At 44.1% G+C, this 18,357-nt stretch overlaps 1 protein-coding gene across 1 annotated transcript; it reads right to left on the bottom strand.

The window, feature by feature from the left end:
- Window positions 1-680: 680 nt before the first annotated feature.
- Window positions 681-1,610, bottom strand: LOC109771428 (F-box/kelch-repeat protein At1g57790-like). Its single transcript, XM_073501732.1, has 2 exons — window positions 1,057-1,610; window positions 681-855 (listed from the first exon to the last, which is right to left on the bottom strand). The coding sequence occupies exons 1-2, from the start codon at window positions 1,608-1,610 to the stop codon at window positions 681-683; spliced, it is 729 nt and encodes a 242-aa protein (XP_073357833.1).
- Window positions 1,611-18,357: the final 16,747 nt, after the last annotated feature.

Genomic DNA, 18,357 nt, shown 5'->3' with positions numbered 1-18,357 from the left:
GGGGTCCTCGGACAACCGGACTATATCCTTTGGCCGGACTGTTGGACTATGAAGATACAAGATTGAAGACTTCGTCCCGTGTTCGGGTGGGACTCTCCTTTGCGTGGAAGGCAAGCTTGGCAGTTCGGATATGTAGATCTCCTTCCTTGTAACCGACTCTGTGTAACCCTAACCCTAGCCCCCTCCGGTGTCTATATAAACCGGAGGGTTTAGTCCGTAGGACAAGAACAATAATAATCATAGGCTAGCTTCTAGGGTTTAGCCTCTACGATCTCGTGGTAGATCAACTCTTGTAATACTCATATCATCAAGATCAATCAAGCAGGAAGTAGGGTATTACCTCCATCGAGAGGGCCCGAACCTGGGTAAACATTGTGTCCCCCGCCTCCTATTACCATCCGCCTTAGACGCACAGTTCGGGACCCCCTACCCGAGATCCGCCGGTTTTGACACCGACACTGCCCAACCAACAACACATGATCCTTCAAGCTATTTATTCCCACAACCTTTTCAGGCATAGTCTCAACTTCAAATATTTTGATCTTAGAGGTATAGTGGACATGCGTTGCAGTGTCAGCACATGGATCACAGTCAACCACATGTTGGGATCTAAAAACTTGCATCAGATCCCCACATGGAGCCTGAACAATGTAAAATGTTGGACAACTGAAGATATCTGCCTAGCCTGCAATTAACTCCGTTGCGACCACAGGGCCTCTGAGATCGAAGGCGTGAATTTCTCCTAGCGATGCCACTGCATATAACATACCATCTTTGTACACGCAGTCTTGAAAAAAACTACGTGGTTTCAGCCAGGTCCACTTGTCATCCCCGAACCAAGCAAATGAGAGTTGCCCATCTGGATCATGAATAAGCACCACGATGTAGCCTCCTGGGGATGCATCATAAAATACAAATGCCTTTTTCTGGAGGTATTGTGGTAGCTTGCCAAGATCAATGGCTTGAGGATCGGTGGTACTACGGTGCTCCGCCGTGTCCCGAGAGTAAATGTACTTACATAAGGCACCTGTTTCATCCAAAATGGGAGTCACTTGCGCGATGGTGATCACCGATGGGAGAGCGATCTGTTCACATGTGATGGGATTGAGAATATGCATCTCGGACCTCTCATCAGCAGTAATCAGCCAGCCATTTGAGGACCCGATCAGATGCCTGCTGCGAATGGATGGCTCTGGGAGAGTCAACTTGTATGACCTCTTCTCCAAGAGGCTGTAGAGGTATGCAACGCTGTCACCAGCAGATTCAGATGTGTATAAGAGGCACGGCGTCTGGCGCAGCTGGTACTGCCCAAGTTTACGCAGGCTGGAATACGCGGAGCGCCACGAGGAGCAGACGGAGCAGGCACGCATCGGGTCAGGGATCTCCAGGTGTGCAAATATGGACATCAGGACATCCTGTGGCAGCTCTGGCAATTGGGAAACTGCAACCTTGGTCAGAGGTCCATGGATGTGTTCTTCTTTGAGGAATTTCTTCGGCAAACCGGGAGGAAGAAGACCTAGCAGCTTAGGCACTCGGAAGACTAGAGGACGCAGATTCCTGTGGTGGATGACTAGACTCAACACCCTGGATACGCTACAGGTACCACCCATTGGACATAAATTGGCACTTTCAGAACAAACAATTGCTCGTTGGAAGGTTGCAATCCTGGATGGGGCACGGCCAGGCAAGCTCTTGGGCGTACTTATGGGTGGCCTCCCGCCCTCCCCTCATGCTGCGAGCTGATTCTGTCACGGAAATCCGACTCCGATTACGCAACTCCCAAAAAAGGTTTGAACTTTATTAAATCGAACTGCTCTCTGGGATCAAACCGAATCCGAGAGATGGAAGAACAGAACTAACCAGCACGGGTATGGCGGGCTCAACAGCCCTGTTCGGCAAACCAGGAGGAGACAGGGGGTGGCGGCGAGGTGGGGATTCGCTCGTCCTCCGTCACCTTCGTCGTCAGATGCGGTAACCGACCGGGAATGATACAACGGTGGCTAAAGGGCATGTGGAGGTGGGATTGTAACTAGAAGGATGACAGCGGGTGTGGGGATTCGTCGGAGGCAGTGCGGCGGGCGGGCGGCGGTGGCTGGGTGGTTTGGTTACTGGGCCAACGGCTGATAGGCCTGGGACAGATAGCACCACTGCCCTTTTTCTAAATGGTGAAAAAATACCTTGGTGAATTTTATAGTACCAGGATGACGGTGGAGTGGGGAATCATCGGCGGCAGTGGCTGGGCGGTCTGGTTACTAGGGCCAATGGCTGATAGGCCTGAGACAGGTGGTAGGAGTTTCCCTTGCCGAAATGAAAAAGAAAAAACCTATTCCCTTTGCTAAATGAGAGTCAAGTACTTCTCTGTAACAACTAAACTGTAAAACGTTTTATATTTTGATACAGAGGTAATAATATGCATATGAGAGAGTACTAAGTTTTTTTTTAATGTATCAAGTTGGTTTCTTCAAAGTTGTAAATGATGGGTTATATATAGCTCGAAAAGATTATATACCTATAAAATAGGATAGCTTCCCCAAATCCATTTTCCTGGGGCATTTGGACTAAAAAAGATGTCCAAAACATGACCTATCTACATACTGGGTTGTAAAAAATTTAAGGCAACCCTAATTTTTTGCCTCTCCTACTGCAAATAGTAGCCGCATGGTTGTAGCAAAACGAAACCCGGAGTCGCGTGCAACCCAACCACCAGTTTAAACTAACCCCTTTCCCTTGCATTGCCAACGCCAATACCGAATTCGGCCACTGTCGGCCACCACCGCCACCGCCCCATCGTCTGATCCACCATCCCATTCGGCTACTGTCGGCTCTGAGTTAATAGGTTAGTTCCCAAAAATGATATAAAATTGTATATAAAGTATCTAAGATTGATAATATAATAACATGAAACAATAAAAAATTATAGATCGTTGGAGATGTATCAAACACTTACTTTCATTGTGATGCCCAAATTGTGAGTCATTTGGTCCTTTACAGAGTCCACGATATGAAACCTAACACCATTGATAGTGAAGACATCCCACGGACGTACACGCATGTCTAGCCCTTTTGACAGCAGTTTTAAATCATCAAGCGCATTTCTTAACTTCCCATGATCTGCAAACCAGTTAACGAACTCCGCCTTCTTCTGCTCCAAGTTTTGCACATCGGTTGTCTTTAATTCTTCCTTGGTAACCCTGTGGAAAAATAAGTAAACTAGTCATGAACTTAGTTAAAATATACTCGTACGCAACGTTGTAGTACGAGTTAGTTACGTGATTGAAACTTACTCCATGTACTTCTCTACTTTTGGACAGTTGTCAAGTATATATCTATGCATTTTCCCCATTCCTCCGAGCATGTTTTCCTATGGGCCGCCTCAATGCCAACAGGACAACCATATGAAAATATACCTAGGCTTCCTATCCAAGATTTTTTCTTTTTCTTCTTCTTATATTCTTACTCATGTTCCTATCTCGCTTGTTAAAACTGGTTTCTATGTCTTCTTTCAAAAATATGGAGCAAAAGATCAAGTACTTATTGCTGATATAGGACTCCGTAATGAGCCTTCGGGCCTTACTTTGTTACGCACAGTTGACTTGAGGTACCCAAGCCTTCTCTCAACTGGAAACATTCAACCATATTGGATAGGCCCCCTTAGTAGTGCCTCATCCGGAAGATGTACAGCTAGGTGCACCATTACGTCGAAGAAAGCAGGTGGGAAGAGCTTCTCAAGCTTGCAAAGAATTTTAGGAATGTCATCTCTCAATTTCTTCACGACGTCGACTCCTTAAAAAAATCTTCATAGTAAAGCGATAGTCTCATACATCTCCTTGGAGACGATGCCTCTAAGACCAGTTGGTAAGATAGTCTACAGGAGTATGTGGTCATCATGCGTCTTTAGACCGTGTAATTTACCGATCTCAACATCCACATATGTTGCCAGGTTTGCAGCATGACCATATGGGAATTTGACATTAGCTAGAAAATTACACAACTCTATTTTGTTTTCCCTACTAAGTGTCTATGGTGCATGATACTTTTTGTAAGAACCCTTCTTCTTCGGATCTTCTTGCGGCATTTGATCATCCCACATCAACATATGTTGTAAATCCAATCTTGCGCTGATGGTATCCTTGTTCTTACCATCAAGTTCAAGGAGTGTACCAATGATACTCTAACATATGTACTTCTCAGTGTGCATAACATCTAGGTTGTGAGGTAACAAGATATTCTTCCGATATGGCAAAGCATGTAAGCTCGCCCTCAGGTGCCATGTGGGATTATTATATGTGCACTTTCTCTTTCTACTTGCATTACCAAGTACTTCCTTGATTTGAAATTCTCCTTAGCAAGCTATAAGTATTGATCAACTTCTTCGCTTGTGAACTTCCATGGTGGATCCCTATACTATGCTATGTCTTGTTAATAAACGGTTTTGCCTGTCTTCTAAAAAGATGTTTTCTAGGAAGGAATCGACGATGGCCAATGTATCCAATTTAATTTTTTATCTTTCAGAGCAAGGATTCTCATCGCAATGCACACATGCATACTAACCCTTTGTGCTTCCACCGGAGGTAGTGCCATATGCAGGATAATCATGAATAGACCAAATAAGCATCGCACGCTAATTGAAAGGTTTTCCCATGCATGCATCTGTTGTTTCCACACCAACCCACGGCTTCTGCATATCTACTATCTGTGGCTACATACATGAAAATCCTTTCCTGGCGAGTATTTTCCAGGTATCAGCAATGCTATCATGAAACTGGATTTGTCCATGCATGGTGGGAAGTTGTATGGAATGACAAAAACAGGCCACATATTGTATGCACCGCTCATGTGTCCAAAGTGATTGAATCCATCAGTTGAAAATCCTAACCTCAAGTTGCGGGCATCTTTAGCAAATTCTCCAAGTTTTCCGTCGAAGTACTTCCATGCGTCACCATCAAATGGGTGCCTCATTACATTAGCCTCTTGAACCCTCTTTTCCTTGTGCCACCGGGTGTGCTCTGATATTTCCTCCGAACAAAAAAATTCTTTGTAACCGTAGAATTATTGAAAAGTATCAAAGGATCTTGTGAGGAAACTTTTTCTTCCCATCAACGTGTTTCCACCTTGATGTAGCACAGTGCAGACAATGAATGTTGTTGACATAGTCTCCCCAACATAAAATGCAGTCATACTTGCATACATTAATTGTCTGATATCCAAGACCAGGATCAGAAAAAGAGCTCTCTTAGTGTCAGCATCAGACTTCGGGAAGCCCAGATCAGGCGAAGCAATATTCAACAGCTGACAAAGCATATTCAATGTCTTGTTGGTCATACGCGTATATGTTTTGGTGTGAAGCACCCTCACTAGTAGAAAAAGGGCCATTTGTCATGGTTCTAGAGGTCCTTTAGTCCCGGTTCTGGAACCGGGACTAAAGGGTCGGCACTAAAGGCCCCCCCCTTTAGTCCTGTTTCTTATACGAACCGGGACTAAAGGCCCTCCACGTGGCTACTGTCTGGAGCTCCACCTTTAGTCCCGGTTGGTAACACCAACCGCGACTAAAGGAAATTTCACGAAAAAAAATTCCAAAGTTTTTTTTGAATTTTTTTCCGATTTTCAAATTTTGAATTATTTTACCTCTTAATCTCTAATCACCCCTCATCACTGCTCAATTTAACCTCTAATCTCTAATCATCCCTCATCATTCCAAATCATCTAACTTCCCGGCCGGTCACCCATCCGCTCACTACCCCAGCCTGAGCACGCTTAACTTCCGGGTTCTATTCCCCCTCGTTTCCAAGTCTGCACTTGTTGTTTTCCTCTCAATATTAAGATGTCAATCCTATTAACCCTCAGGAGTTTAGCTTGATCATGAAGTCACATGTTTCACTGTTTGAGTTTGAAAATATTATTCTAAAAAACAATAATTATTTAGTAACACTAATATTTCTTGAGTAAGTAGTTTGACCACAGTTTCACCAGATTTGACCAAAATTCAAAAAATTGAAATAATTATTTAGTAACACTAATATTCTTGAATAATTATGTAGTAACACTAATACTTCTTGAATAAGTAGTTTGACTAGATTTAACCAAAATTCAAAAAAAAGGGAAATTTGAGCATATCATTTTTTCCTTTTAGAATTTGAGGATTCTAAAAATTTGCAAACAGGCCATAGGCCGTCAAAATCGGATGCGGATTTTCGTGCTGAAATTTTTGATATATTATATGTTTTTTCCGACATCGTATGTAAAAGTTATAGTCGTTTTACTTTTTATGATACTTTTTTGCAAAACATGTCTAAATTTAAGTTTTTTAATTTTCCTAACTAGTAGATGTAGTAATATAACTACATCTCGAAGGATTTTTTTTGAAGTTTTTATCATTTTCTTTTGTTTTTTTCAAAACTAAAATGACGATACACGGGGGGGGGGGGGGGGGTAGAGTTTGAGAAATGGGCCCTTTAGTCCAGTTTGAGACACGAACCGGGACAAAAAGGGCATAGCACCCTTTAGTCCCGGTTTGTGTCTCAAACCGGGACTAAAGGGCCCATTTGAACCGGAACTAATGCCTTTAGCCGCTCGAACCGGGACTAATGCTAACATTAGTCCCGGTTCGTAATGCAACCGGGATTAATGTGAATATTGCCTTGTGACCAAAGCCCTGTTTTCTACTAGTGCCTAGTAATGAATGACATTCGTGTCATACTGCCACATTCCTTATGAAGGGTTTCATCGCTTCTTGGTTGACTTTTTATAAAAAATGTCCAATGTAGCAGATGCCTCTTCTTTATTTCCAGCTATTCTGCCCAGTCATCCACTAGAGCTCCCACCATATCAAACATATATTGTTGGTACATCTCAAAATCATCAGAGTCATCGGATTCATAAACATCATCATTGGCAGTACAACTGCGTCTGATGTCCCATGATTCTCCATGATAGATCCACCTGGTATAGGTCCCGAGCATACTGGTGACATTTATGAGACATCTGATAACATCAATAGTTTCGGGGATCCCATTACGGCAATTTTTTTGCATGGGCACGGCATATCTTCAGCCCCATTGTTGTGAGCAAGCGCGAATTCCATAAACTGATTCACGCCAGCCAGATACGGTGGCGTCAACACCGTTCCATGAGTAACCAACCATGATCCATCGCATGTACAACATGAAAAGTAAATAGAACGCACCTGATATTTTCTACGATGTTTTTCAGTAAACAACTCTCTCCTGAAATCGCCCCTGTTTCACGCTGCCGCAGTCGCGCGTGATTTCGCCCATCAACTGTGGCGCATGGCCTCATTGTACCCTCGCAGTCGCGTTCACCTAGTTGTAGCATTGTAGCCGCGTTCACCTAGCCGTGCCGGCCTCTCGACTCACGAGGGGCGTGGTATGAATGAAGTGCCCTAAGCCGACGATCGTATGCACTTTGTTAGGAAGGAACCGGACGATCCCAATTCCAACTTCCCACTATTATGTAATATGTTCCCATCAAATGAGTCAGCTAAAAAACAATTACTTGTTATTTTTTATTTATATTTAAGTATTTAACTGTCACGCTGAGACTCGTTGCACAAAATGGACATGCCTAATGACGGCTCAATATGTCGCCAAAAATCAGCCCGGAACATCGCCACAAGTTTCATGTTTCGTCGTTAGGGTTTTTGTCACTGAATAGAGCAAATTTTGTAGTATAGTAGGCACCGAGTACAATGCGCTATATACACATACATCCATAGAATGTCCTAAGGTCTTGCACCTTTGAGCTTCTCCTACCTGACTTGAGACTTGCGTCTCTACTCCCAGTTATCTTCTTAGTGAGTGTGAGTCATCATAGCCAAGGATAATCTCATTTTGTTGCTCCTTGACGTTAGAGCGAATCCATAGAGCAAGAAAACAGGATGACGACCTCGGGCCCAATGGCGAAGGGGCCTGCACACGTGCACACACACAACCACACACACTACGCTAAGTGTGCATGTTAATCACTACATTATTAGTGAAAAGTGTTACCACCAAGAGCCTACTAAAATAGAATAGAGAAATCATTGAATATCTAAACAAAATAAGAGACCCAATTTGAAAAAGCAATTTCACACTACATAGCAACTTTACTTGGAATGGAAGTCTCTCTCTTTGGTGAACACTTAACAGGGAGTAATATTATTGCAGTACCAAGTACATATCATATTTACATCATGAACATATTATTGGACCCACCGTAATATGTTACACATATCTGACCCCAAAAAAATGAATAAAATAGCATGCTAATTATGAGGTACCAAACTCCTTTTAAACATGTCGCATACTCCAGAATTTTCTATTTACAAATATCCAATCACAAAGTTCATAATCAAGATATGTTTGCATACCACATATTTATTAAGATAGTTAATGACCCACGCATACATATATGCTATGTTAATACGAGATTCACAAATTAATCCAAAAATACAAGGGATTTTGTCATTTCTAATTTGACCGCATTAAGTTGAATTGATTTAAACATGTTTTAACACGTATTTTATTGATAAATGTATTTTTATTAAAATAATTGCTAAATTTACCACGATAATGAGCTATCATTGTGAGTGGGAAGAAATGACTTATAAACAAGTATAAAAAACATTTTTTCTTGTGAATAGTACCTCCAAACCAAATACGAGTGGCAAAAAGACCATGAAAATCACAGTGTAAAGAGTATGCCTTCTGTTCCAAGTGTTGTCATTCTGCAATTCAATGAAGCATACAATGAAGCGACTAAAACTAATCTTCCCATTATGAGAATCTAATGAAAATTTAGATTTTGTTGGTTAACTTACTCATCTTATTATAACGATTAAATAGTATTGGTTCCAACTCTTTCTTTTTGGCGAAAACAGACTTATCCTAAGTTGTAGTTGCTGAGTCTATCTTGAGTTTAATATACATATGTAGGCACTAGATTTAGCAAATGAAATATAAAACAAATGTATTTACCTTTGGGGGGGCCTTGTTTAGTAGAGATGCGTGGAGATTCTCATCATTTTGTGTCCCAATAGATCCAATCACTTCGTCATGTCCATGAATTCGACACAACTAAGCAGTTCTTGTTGTTTCCCTAGGATTTTCTACCAACCATCAGTAGATTCTTTGTGCTGCACTACTTGTGTAAGAGTCTCCTTGGTTGCATCCAAAATGTGGTTGGCACTGAGGGCACTCTCCGTCATGGCACCCTCATTGATGATCCAAAATGCAGAACAAATTAAAGTGATTGGATCATAAACAGTTCGCAACCATAAATAGTTTATTTGCATCTTTTTGGGAAAAATTTCTTTGGATATGATATAGTGCAAAAATTACTACTCCATACTAGCAGTTATACACCTATGGTTGAAAAATGGGTTGAAAATCTTCAATATTGAGGGCATGTTCTGAACCTCTCCAACTCTCAGCTTCACAAACTCTGAACTGGAAATCGGGCCGTACGCATTAGCTCCAAGAAGCTAAAATTCTCGATGCTAACCTGGGTTGTAGTACAATTTGGCGAAGCCAGGAAAGTCGAGTTCCACATTTAGAAGAATTTGGAGTTCCACCTATTTCCGATCAATATGCCACCGCCAAGGAAAACAATTCGACCTCCATGTACAATCTCGAGGGCTCTGACCCAATCTTTTCCCTCTCATCTCTCCCTCGTTCACTAACCCTCTCCTTGTTCTCTCCCTCAAACCCTACCGCCACCGCCAGGGCCGCTTTTTCGCCGGTCGGATCCTATCTTCCGCATATAGATCCGCTTTTGAGAAGTTGTAGGGCATAAAAACAGGCAATGAATACAGTTTGTCATGAAAAGCTTCCTCTGTTTCTTGGGGGTAAGGGATAAATATTTCTCTTTTGTACTGTCCACTAATCAAAATGTTCTACATACCATTGCGTTCTCACAAAAACACATACTCCACAACAGAAAATTACTTCTGAATGTCAAACATAAGACAAGCTTCGTTTGTATGATCTTCTCTTATTTGTCTTACTTATGATCTGCTCCACGTTGAGATTGACCTCGCTCTTGGTGAGGGCCATGCCCATATTGCTGACCGTGTCCTTCCCTGGGCCATGTTCGCTGAAATTGTTGCAGTTGGCGCCCTGGACATTTATGGCGGTTGTTTTCTTGGTAAAGCTCTTTGGGCCAGTTCTTTTGATTCGATTTTGAAGAATCATGGTATGGGAATCAAAATCGCAAAAGAATTCATCTCTGCCACTGCCACGGGAATCGACTAGAATCAAGCTAGAATCGCAGTGCAATCTAGAATCCTCGAAAAATGGGGATTCCGACGATTCTAGCCAGCCCCTCAAAAGAAATCGTTCCATTTTCAGCAAGTACCCCTATTAGACAAAATATTTACAGTAAACTGCCACTCGACCAGACTGAAAAAGGCCTCCGCGGCACCACGTTCATGTCACCTCCACTAGAGTAATCTCCTCTGCCCGGCTGATCACCCCTAGCCAGGGTGTGCACCGCCAACCGGCGACTCCGGCCCGGCGTCACCCGATACGCCACCGGTAGGGTCCCAAATCACTACCCCGTCTCGTCTGTTCGCCCCAAGCCAGGGTTTGTACCACCAGGCAGTGACTCCGACCCGGCATCGCTCGATCCACCGCCGATAGGGCCCCTATATCGCTGCCCCATCCCGTCTGCTGCCATCCTCGTCCCTTACGTGCCCGCGCGCTTCATCCCCTCCGCTCGGCCAACAGTCTCCTTCACCCTGTCGGTGTCAAAACCAGCGGATCTCGAGTAGGGGGTCCCGTGTTGGAAATATGCCCTAGAGGCAATAATAAAATGGTTATTATTGTATTTCCTTGTTCATGATAATTGTCTATTGTTCATGCTATAATTGTATTATGTAGAAACCGTAATACATGTGTGAATACATAGACCACAACATGTACCTAATAAGCCTCTAGGTGACTAGCTCGTTGATCAATAGATGGTTATGGTTTCCTGACCATGGACATTGGATGTCATTGATAACGGGATCACATCATTAGGAGAATGATGTGATGGACAAGACCGAATCCTAAGCATAGCACAAGATCGTGTAGTTCGTTTTGCTAGAGCTTTTCTAATGTCAAGTATCGTTTCCTTATTCCATGAGATTGTGCAACTCCCGGATACCGTAGGAATGCTTTGGGTGTACCAAACGTCACAACGTAACTGGGTGGCTATAAAGGTGCAGTACAGGTATCTCCGAAAGTGTCTGTTGGTTTGGCACGAATCGAGACTGGGATTTGTCACTCCGTATGACGGAGATGTATCTCTGGGTCCACTCAGTAATGCATCATCATAATGAGCTCAGTGTGACTAAGGAGTTAGTCACGGGATCATGCGTTACGGAACGAGTAAAGAGACTTGCCGGTAATGAGATTGAACGAGGTATTGGGATACCGACGATCGAACCTCGGGCAAGTAACATACCGATAGACAAAGGGAATTGTATACAGGATTGATTGAATCCCCAACATTGTGGTTCATCCAATGAGATCATCGTGGAACATGTGGGAGCCAAATGGGTATCCAGATCCCGCTATTGGTTATTGGTCGGAGAGGTGTCTCGGTCATGTCTGCATGGTTCCCGAACCCGTAGGGTCTACACACTTAAGGTTCGGTGACGCTAGAGTTGTTATGGGAAATAGTATGTGGTTACCGAAGGTTGTTCAGAGTCCTGGATGAGATCCCGGACGTGACGAGGAACTCCGGAGTGGTCCAGAGGTGAAGATCGATATATTGGACGAAGGGTATTGGAGTCCGGAATTGTTCTGGGAGTACCGAGTGACGACCAGCGTGATGGAAAGGTGTTTCGGAGGCCCCGTCAAGCGTTGGGGGGCCTTATGGGCCAAGGGGAGGGGCCACACCAGCCCACTAAGGGGCTGTGCGCCCCTCCCAACCCCTCTCACGTAACCTGGAGAGGTGGGGGCGCCCAAACCCATCTAGGGTTTCCCCTGTGGCCGCCGCCCCTCCCCTAGGGAACCCTAGATTGCCTCCTCCACCCCCTTCCCCCTATATATAGTGAGGGAGAGAGAGGGCAGCCGGACCCCTTCCCTAGCGCAGCCCCTCCCTCCTCCAACTCTTCCTTCTCCTCCGTAGAGCTTGGCGAAGCCCTGCAGGAATACCACAAGCTCCACCACCACGCCGTCGTGGTGCCGGAGTCCTCCCTCAACTTCCCCTCTCCCCTTGCTGGATCAAGAAGGAGGAGCCGTCCCCGGGCTGTACGTGTGTTGAACGCGGAGGAGCCGTCCGTTCGGCGCTAGATCGGATCTTCCGCGATTTGAATCGCCGCGAGTACGACTCCATCAATCGCGTTCTTGTAACGCTTCCGCTTAGCGATCTTCAAGGGTATGAAGATGCACTCCCTCTCTCTCGTTGCTAGCATCTCCTAGGTTGATCTTGGTGACACGTAGGAAAATTTTGAATTATTTCTACATTCCCTAACAGTGGCATCATGAGCTAGGTCTATGCGTAGATTCTATGCACGAGTAGAACACAAAGTAGTTGTGGGCGATGATTTGTTCAATTTGCTTGCCGTTACTAGTCTTATCTTGATTGGGCCACATTGTGGGATGAAGCGGCCCAGACCGACCTTACACGTACACTTACGTGAGACAGGTTCCACCGACTGACATGCACATGATGCATAAGGTGGCTAGCGGGTGTCTGTCTCTCCCACTTTAGTCAGATCGGATTCGATGAAGAGGGTCCTTATGAAGGGTAAATAGCAACTGGCATATCACGGTTGTGGCTTTTGCGTAGGTAAGAAACGTTCTTGCTAGAAACCTATAGCAGCCACGTAAAACATGCAACAACAATTAGAGGACGTCTAACTTGTTTTTGCAGGGTATGCTATGTGATGTGATATGGCCAAAAGGATGTGACGAATTATATATATGTGATGTATGAGATTGATCATGTTCTTGTAATAGGAATCACGACTTGCATGTTGATGAGTATGACAACCGGCAGGAGCCGTAGGAGTTGTCTTAATTTATTGTATGACCTGCGTGTCAATGAAAAATGCCATGTAATTACTTTACTTTATTGCTAACCGTTAGCCATAGTAGTAGAAGTAATAGTTGGCGAGACAACTTCATGAAGACACGATGATGGAGATCATGATGATGGAGATCATGGTGTCATGCCGGTGACGAAGGTCATCATGCCGCGCCTCGAAGATGGAGATCAAAAGGCGCAAGATGATATTGGCCATATCATGTCACTTTATGATTTGCATGTGATGTTTGTCATGTTTACATCTTATTTACTTAGAACGACGGTAGCATAAATAAGATGATCCCTCGCTAAAATTTGAAGAAACTGTCCCCCCTAACTGTGCAGCGTTGCGAAGGTTCATTGTTTCGAAGCACCACGTGATGATCGGGTGAGATAGATTCTAACGTTCGCATACAACGGGTGTCAACCATATTTACACATGCAAAACACTTAGGTTGACTTGACGAGCCTAGCATGTACAGACATGGCCTCGGAACACAAGAGACCGAAAGGTCGAACATGAGTCGTATAGTAGATACGATCAACATGAAGATGTTCACCGATGATGACTAGTCCGTCTCACGTGATGATCGGACACGGCCTAGTTGACTCGGATCATGTATCACTTAGATGACTAGAGGGATGTCTATCTAAGTGGGAGTTCATTAAATAATCAGATGAACTTAATTATCATGAACATAGTCAAAAGGTCTTTGCAAATTGTGTCGTAGCTTACGTTTTAGTTCTACTGTTTCAGATATGTTCCTAGAGAAAATTTAGTTGAAAGTTGATAGTAGAAATTATGCGGACTGGGTCCGTCAACTGAGGATTATCCTCATTGCTGCGCAGAAGGCTTATGTCCTTAATGCACCGCTCGGTGTGCTGAACCCCGAGCGTCGTCTATAGATGTTGCGAAACATCTGACATACACGTTTTGATGACTACATGATAGTTCAGTGCGTAATGCTAACGGTTTAGAATTGTGGCACCAAAGACAGTTTTGAAGCGTCGCAGAACATATGAGATGTTTCAAAGACTGAAATTGGGATTTCAGACTAGTGCCCACGTCAAGAGGTATGGGACCTCTGACAAGTTTCTTAAGACTGCAAACTAAGGGAGAAAAGCTCAATCGTTGAGCATGTGCTCAGATTGTCTGAGTACTACAATCGCTTGAATCGAGTGGGAGTTAATCTTCCAGATGAGATAGTGATGGTTCTCCATAGTCACTGCCACCAAGCTATTAGAGCTTCGTGATGAACTATAACATATCAGGGATAGACATGATGATCCTTGAGCAACTCGCGATGTTTGACACCGCAAAAGTAGAAATCAAGTAGGAGCATCAATTGTTGATAGTTAGTAAAACCACTAGTTTCAAGAAGGGCAAGGGAAATAAGGGATACTTCATGAAACGACAAATCAGTTGCTGCTCTAGTGAAGAAACCCAAGGTTGAACCCAAACCCGAGACTAAGTGCTTCTATAATGAGGGGAACGGTCACTGAAACAGAACTACCCTAGATACTTGGTAGATGAGAAGGCTGGCAAGGTCGACAGAAGTATTTTGAATATACGTTATATTATTGTGTACTTTACTAGTACTCCTAGTAGCACCAGGGAAATAAATACCGGTTCGGTTGCTAAGTGTTAGTAACTCGAAATAAAAGGCTGCGGAGACTAGCTAAAGGTCAGATGACGATATGTGTTGGAAGTGTTTCCAAGGTTGATGTGATAAAACATCGCACACTCCCTCTACCATCGAGATTGGTGTTAAACCTAAATAATTGTTATTTGGTGTTTGCGTTGAGCATAGACATGATTGGATTATGTTTATCGCAGTACGGTTATTCATTTAACGAGAATAATGGTTACTCTATTTATTTGAAGAATACCTTCAATGGTCTTGCACCTAAAATGAATGGTTTATTGAATCTCGATCGTAGTGATACACATGTTCATGCCAAAAGATATAAGATAGTAATGATAGTACCACATACTTGTGGCATTGCCATTTGAGTCATATTGGTATAAAATGCATGAAGAAGCTCCATGTTGATGGATCTTTGGACTCACTCATTTTTGAAAAGATTGAGACATGCGAACCATGTCTATTGGTAGATATGCATGAAGAAACTCCATACAGATGGATCGTTTGGACTCACTTGATTTTGAATCACTTGAGACATGCAAATCATACCACATGGGCAAGATGACTGAAAGGCCTCGTTTTCAGTAAGATGGAACAAGAAAGCAACTTGTTGGAAGTAATACATTTTGATGTGTGCGGTCCAATGAGTGCTGAGGCACGCAGTGGATATCGTTATGTTCTTACTTGACGGATGATTTGAGTAGATGCTGAGTATATTTACTTGATGAAACACAAGTCTGAATTATTGAAAGGTTTAAGTAATTTCAGAGTGAAGTTGAAGATCGTCGTGACAAGAGGATAAAATGTCTATGATATGATCATAGAGATGAATATCTGAGTTACGAGTTTGGCACACAATTAAGACATTGTGGCAATTGTTTCACAATTAATACTGCCTGGAACACCAAAGTGTGATGGTGTGTCTGAACATCATAACTGCACCCTGTTGGATATGGTGCATACCATGATGTCTCTTATCGAATTACCACTATCGTTTATGGGTTAGGCACTAGAGACAACCGCATTCACTTTAAATAGGGCACCACGCAATTCCGTTGAGACGATACCGTATGAACTATGGTTTAGAAAAAACTAAGCTGTCGTTTCTTAAAAGTTTGGGGCTGCGACGCTTATGTGAAAAAGTTTTAGGCTAATAAGCTTGAACGCAAAGCGGATAAATGCATCTTCATAGAATACCCAAAACAGTTGGGTATACCTCCTATTTCATATCCGGAAGCAAAAGTGATTGTTTCTAGAAACGGGTCCTTTCTCGAGGAAAAGTTTCTCTCGAAAGAATTGAGTGGGAGGATGGTGGAGACTTGATGAGGTTATTGAACCGTCACTTCAACTAGTGTGTAGCAGGGCACAGGAAGTTGTTCCTGTGGCACCTACACCAGTTGAAGTGGAAGCTTATGATAGTGATCATGAAACTTCCGATCAAGTCACTACCAAACCTCGCAGGTCGACAAGGATGCGTACTACTTCAGAGTGGTACGTAATCCTGTCTTGGAAGTCATGTTGCTAGACAACAATGAACCTACGAGCTATGGAGAAGCGATGGTGGGCCCGGATTCCGACGAATGGCTCGAGGCCATAAAGTCTGAGAGAGGATCCATGTATAAAAACAAAGTATAGACTTTGGAAGAACTACTTGATGGTCGTAAGGTTGTTGGGTGCAGATGGATTTTAAAAGGAAGACGGACAATGATGGTACTAGTAGAAAAAGGGGCTTTCGTTCGGGCATGGCCAGCCCATTAGTCCCGGTTCTGCCACGAACTGGGACCAATGGAGGCATTTGTCCAGGTTCGTGAGCCCAGGGGGCCGGCCGGGGCCTCGTGGGCATTGGTCCTGGTTCATCTAGGCCCATTTGTCCCGGTTCTTGGCACGAACCGCGACCAATGGGCCTAGCTCCTGGCCCACAACCATTGGTCCCGGTTCGTGGCAGGAACCGGGACAGAAGGATGGCCTTGAGTCCCGGTTCCAGCCACGAACCGGGACCAATGAGTTGCCTATATATACCCCATCGCCGGCGAGCAGAGCACTCCACAGTGCTCTGTTTTTTGCTGGCCGGCGAGGGGGAGGGCATTGGGTGCTCTAGCTCACCTCCTATGCACATGAGGTGTTCGATAAAATGCCCAAGCCACATTAGTTAATCTTTCTCCTCTCAAAGCTCGACCTCCGAGCTCCATTTTTTCCGAGATTTTTCTAGGTTTAGCGGTCCGTCACGCCCCGTCCTCGTCATCACCGCCGTCGATCGCCCGCGCCGATCTCGTCGCCGGCACCACCGTGGTGAGCCTCTTGTTCTTATCTTCTTTCTGAAAGAAAAAAAATCTTACTTGAGATAGATACATGTCTAATCTTCTTACTTTTGACACACATAATTATATATAATGCACGCAGATGAACCGGCAATGGATGTACGGTGACAGACACACCTCTGAGTACATTAAGGGCGTGCATAATTTTCTCGAAGTGGCTGAGGCAAACAAGCAGACTGGTTTTATGTGTTGTCCATGCCCTAATTGTGGGAATACGAGGTCTTACTCTGACAAGAAAATCCTTCACACCCACCTGCTTTATAAGGGTTTCATGCCACACTATAATGTTTGGACGAAGCACGAAGAAATAGGGGTTATGATGGAAGACAGCAAAGAAGAGGAGGACGATGACAACCATGTGCCCCCTGAATACGGTGATGCTGCAACTGGGGAAGCTGAAGATCAAGAGGAAGCTGAAGATCCAGAGGAACCAGACGATGTGCCTGATGATGATCTCCGCCGGGTAATTGTTGATGCAAGGGAAAAGTGCGAAAGTGAAAAGGAGAAGCTGAAGTTCGGTCGCATGTTAGAGGATCACAAAAAAGGTTGTACCCCAATTGCGAAGATGGCAACACAAAGCTCAGTACCGTACTGGAATTGCTGCAGTGGAAGGCAGAGAATGTTGTGCCTGACAAACGATTTGAGAAGCTACTGAAAATATTGAAGAAGAAGCTTCCAAAGGATAGCGAATTGCCCGATAGTACGTACACAGCAAAGAAGGTCGTATGCCCTCTAGGATTGGAGGTGGAGAACATACATGCATGCCCTAATGACTGCATCCTCTACCGCGGTGTGTACAAGGATTTGAACGCATGCCCGGTATGCGATGCATTGCGGTATAAGATCAGACGAGATGACCCTGGTGATGTTGAGGGAGAACCCCCCAGGAAGAGGGTTCCTGCGAAGGTGATGTGGTATGCTCCTATAATACCATGGTTGAAACGACTATTCAGAAACAAAGAGCATGCCAAGTTGATGCGATGGCATAGTGAGGACCGTAAGAAAGACGGGCAGTTGAGAGCACCCGCTGACGGGTCGCAGTGTAGAAAAATCGAGAGAAAGTTCTGGGCTGAGTTTGCAAGTGACCCAAGGAACGTATGGTTTGCTTTAAGTGTGGATGGCATTAATCCTTTCGGGGAGCAGAGCAACAATCACAGCACCTGGCCCGTGACTCTATGTATGTATAACCTTCCTCCTTCGATGTGCATGAAGCGGAAGTTCATTATGATGCCAATTCTCATCCAAGGCCCTAAGCAACCCGACAATGGCATTGATGTGTACCTAAGGCCATTAGTTGAAGAACTCTTACAGTTGTGGAATGGAACAGGTGTACGTGCGTGGGATGAGCACATGGGGGAAGAATTTGACCTAAAGGCGTT

Source organism: Aegilops tauschii, chromosome 6 (genome assembly GCF_002575655.3).
Source record: "Aegilops tauschii subsp. strangulata cultivar AL8/78 chromosome 6, Aet v6.0, whole genome shotgun sequence".
In the NCBI taxonomy this organism is placed as follows: domain Eukaryota; kingdom Viridiplantae; phylum Streptophyta; class Magnoliopsida; order Poales; family Poaceae; genus Aegilops; species Aegilops tauschii.
This window is presented reverse-complemented; position numbering and strand designations above follow the sequence as displayed.

What these genes read in the sequence shown, in the direction of transcription:
- LOC109771428 (XM_073501732.1), bottom strand. Translation starts at nt 1,610, where the DNA reads ATGGGTGGTACCTGTAGCGTATCCAGGGTGTTGAGTCTAGTCATCCAC. An exon ending in CCATCGGTGATCACCATCGC is followed by an intron (nt 856 to 1,056) that starts GCAAGTGACTCC and finishes TGATCCAGATGG; the next exon opens with GCAACTCTCATTTGCTTGGT.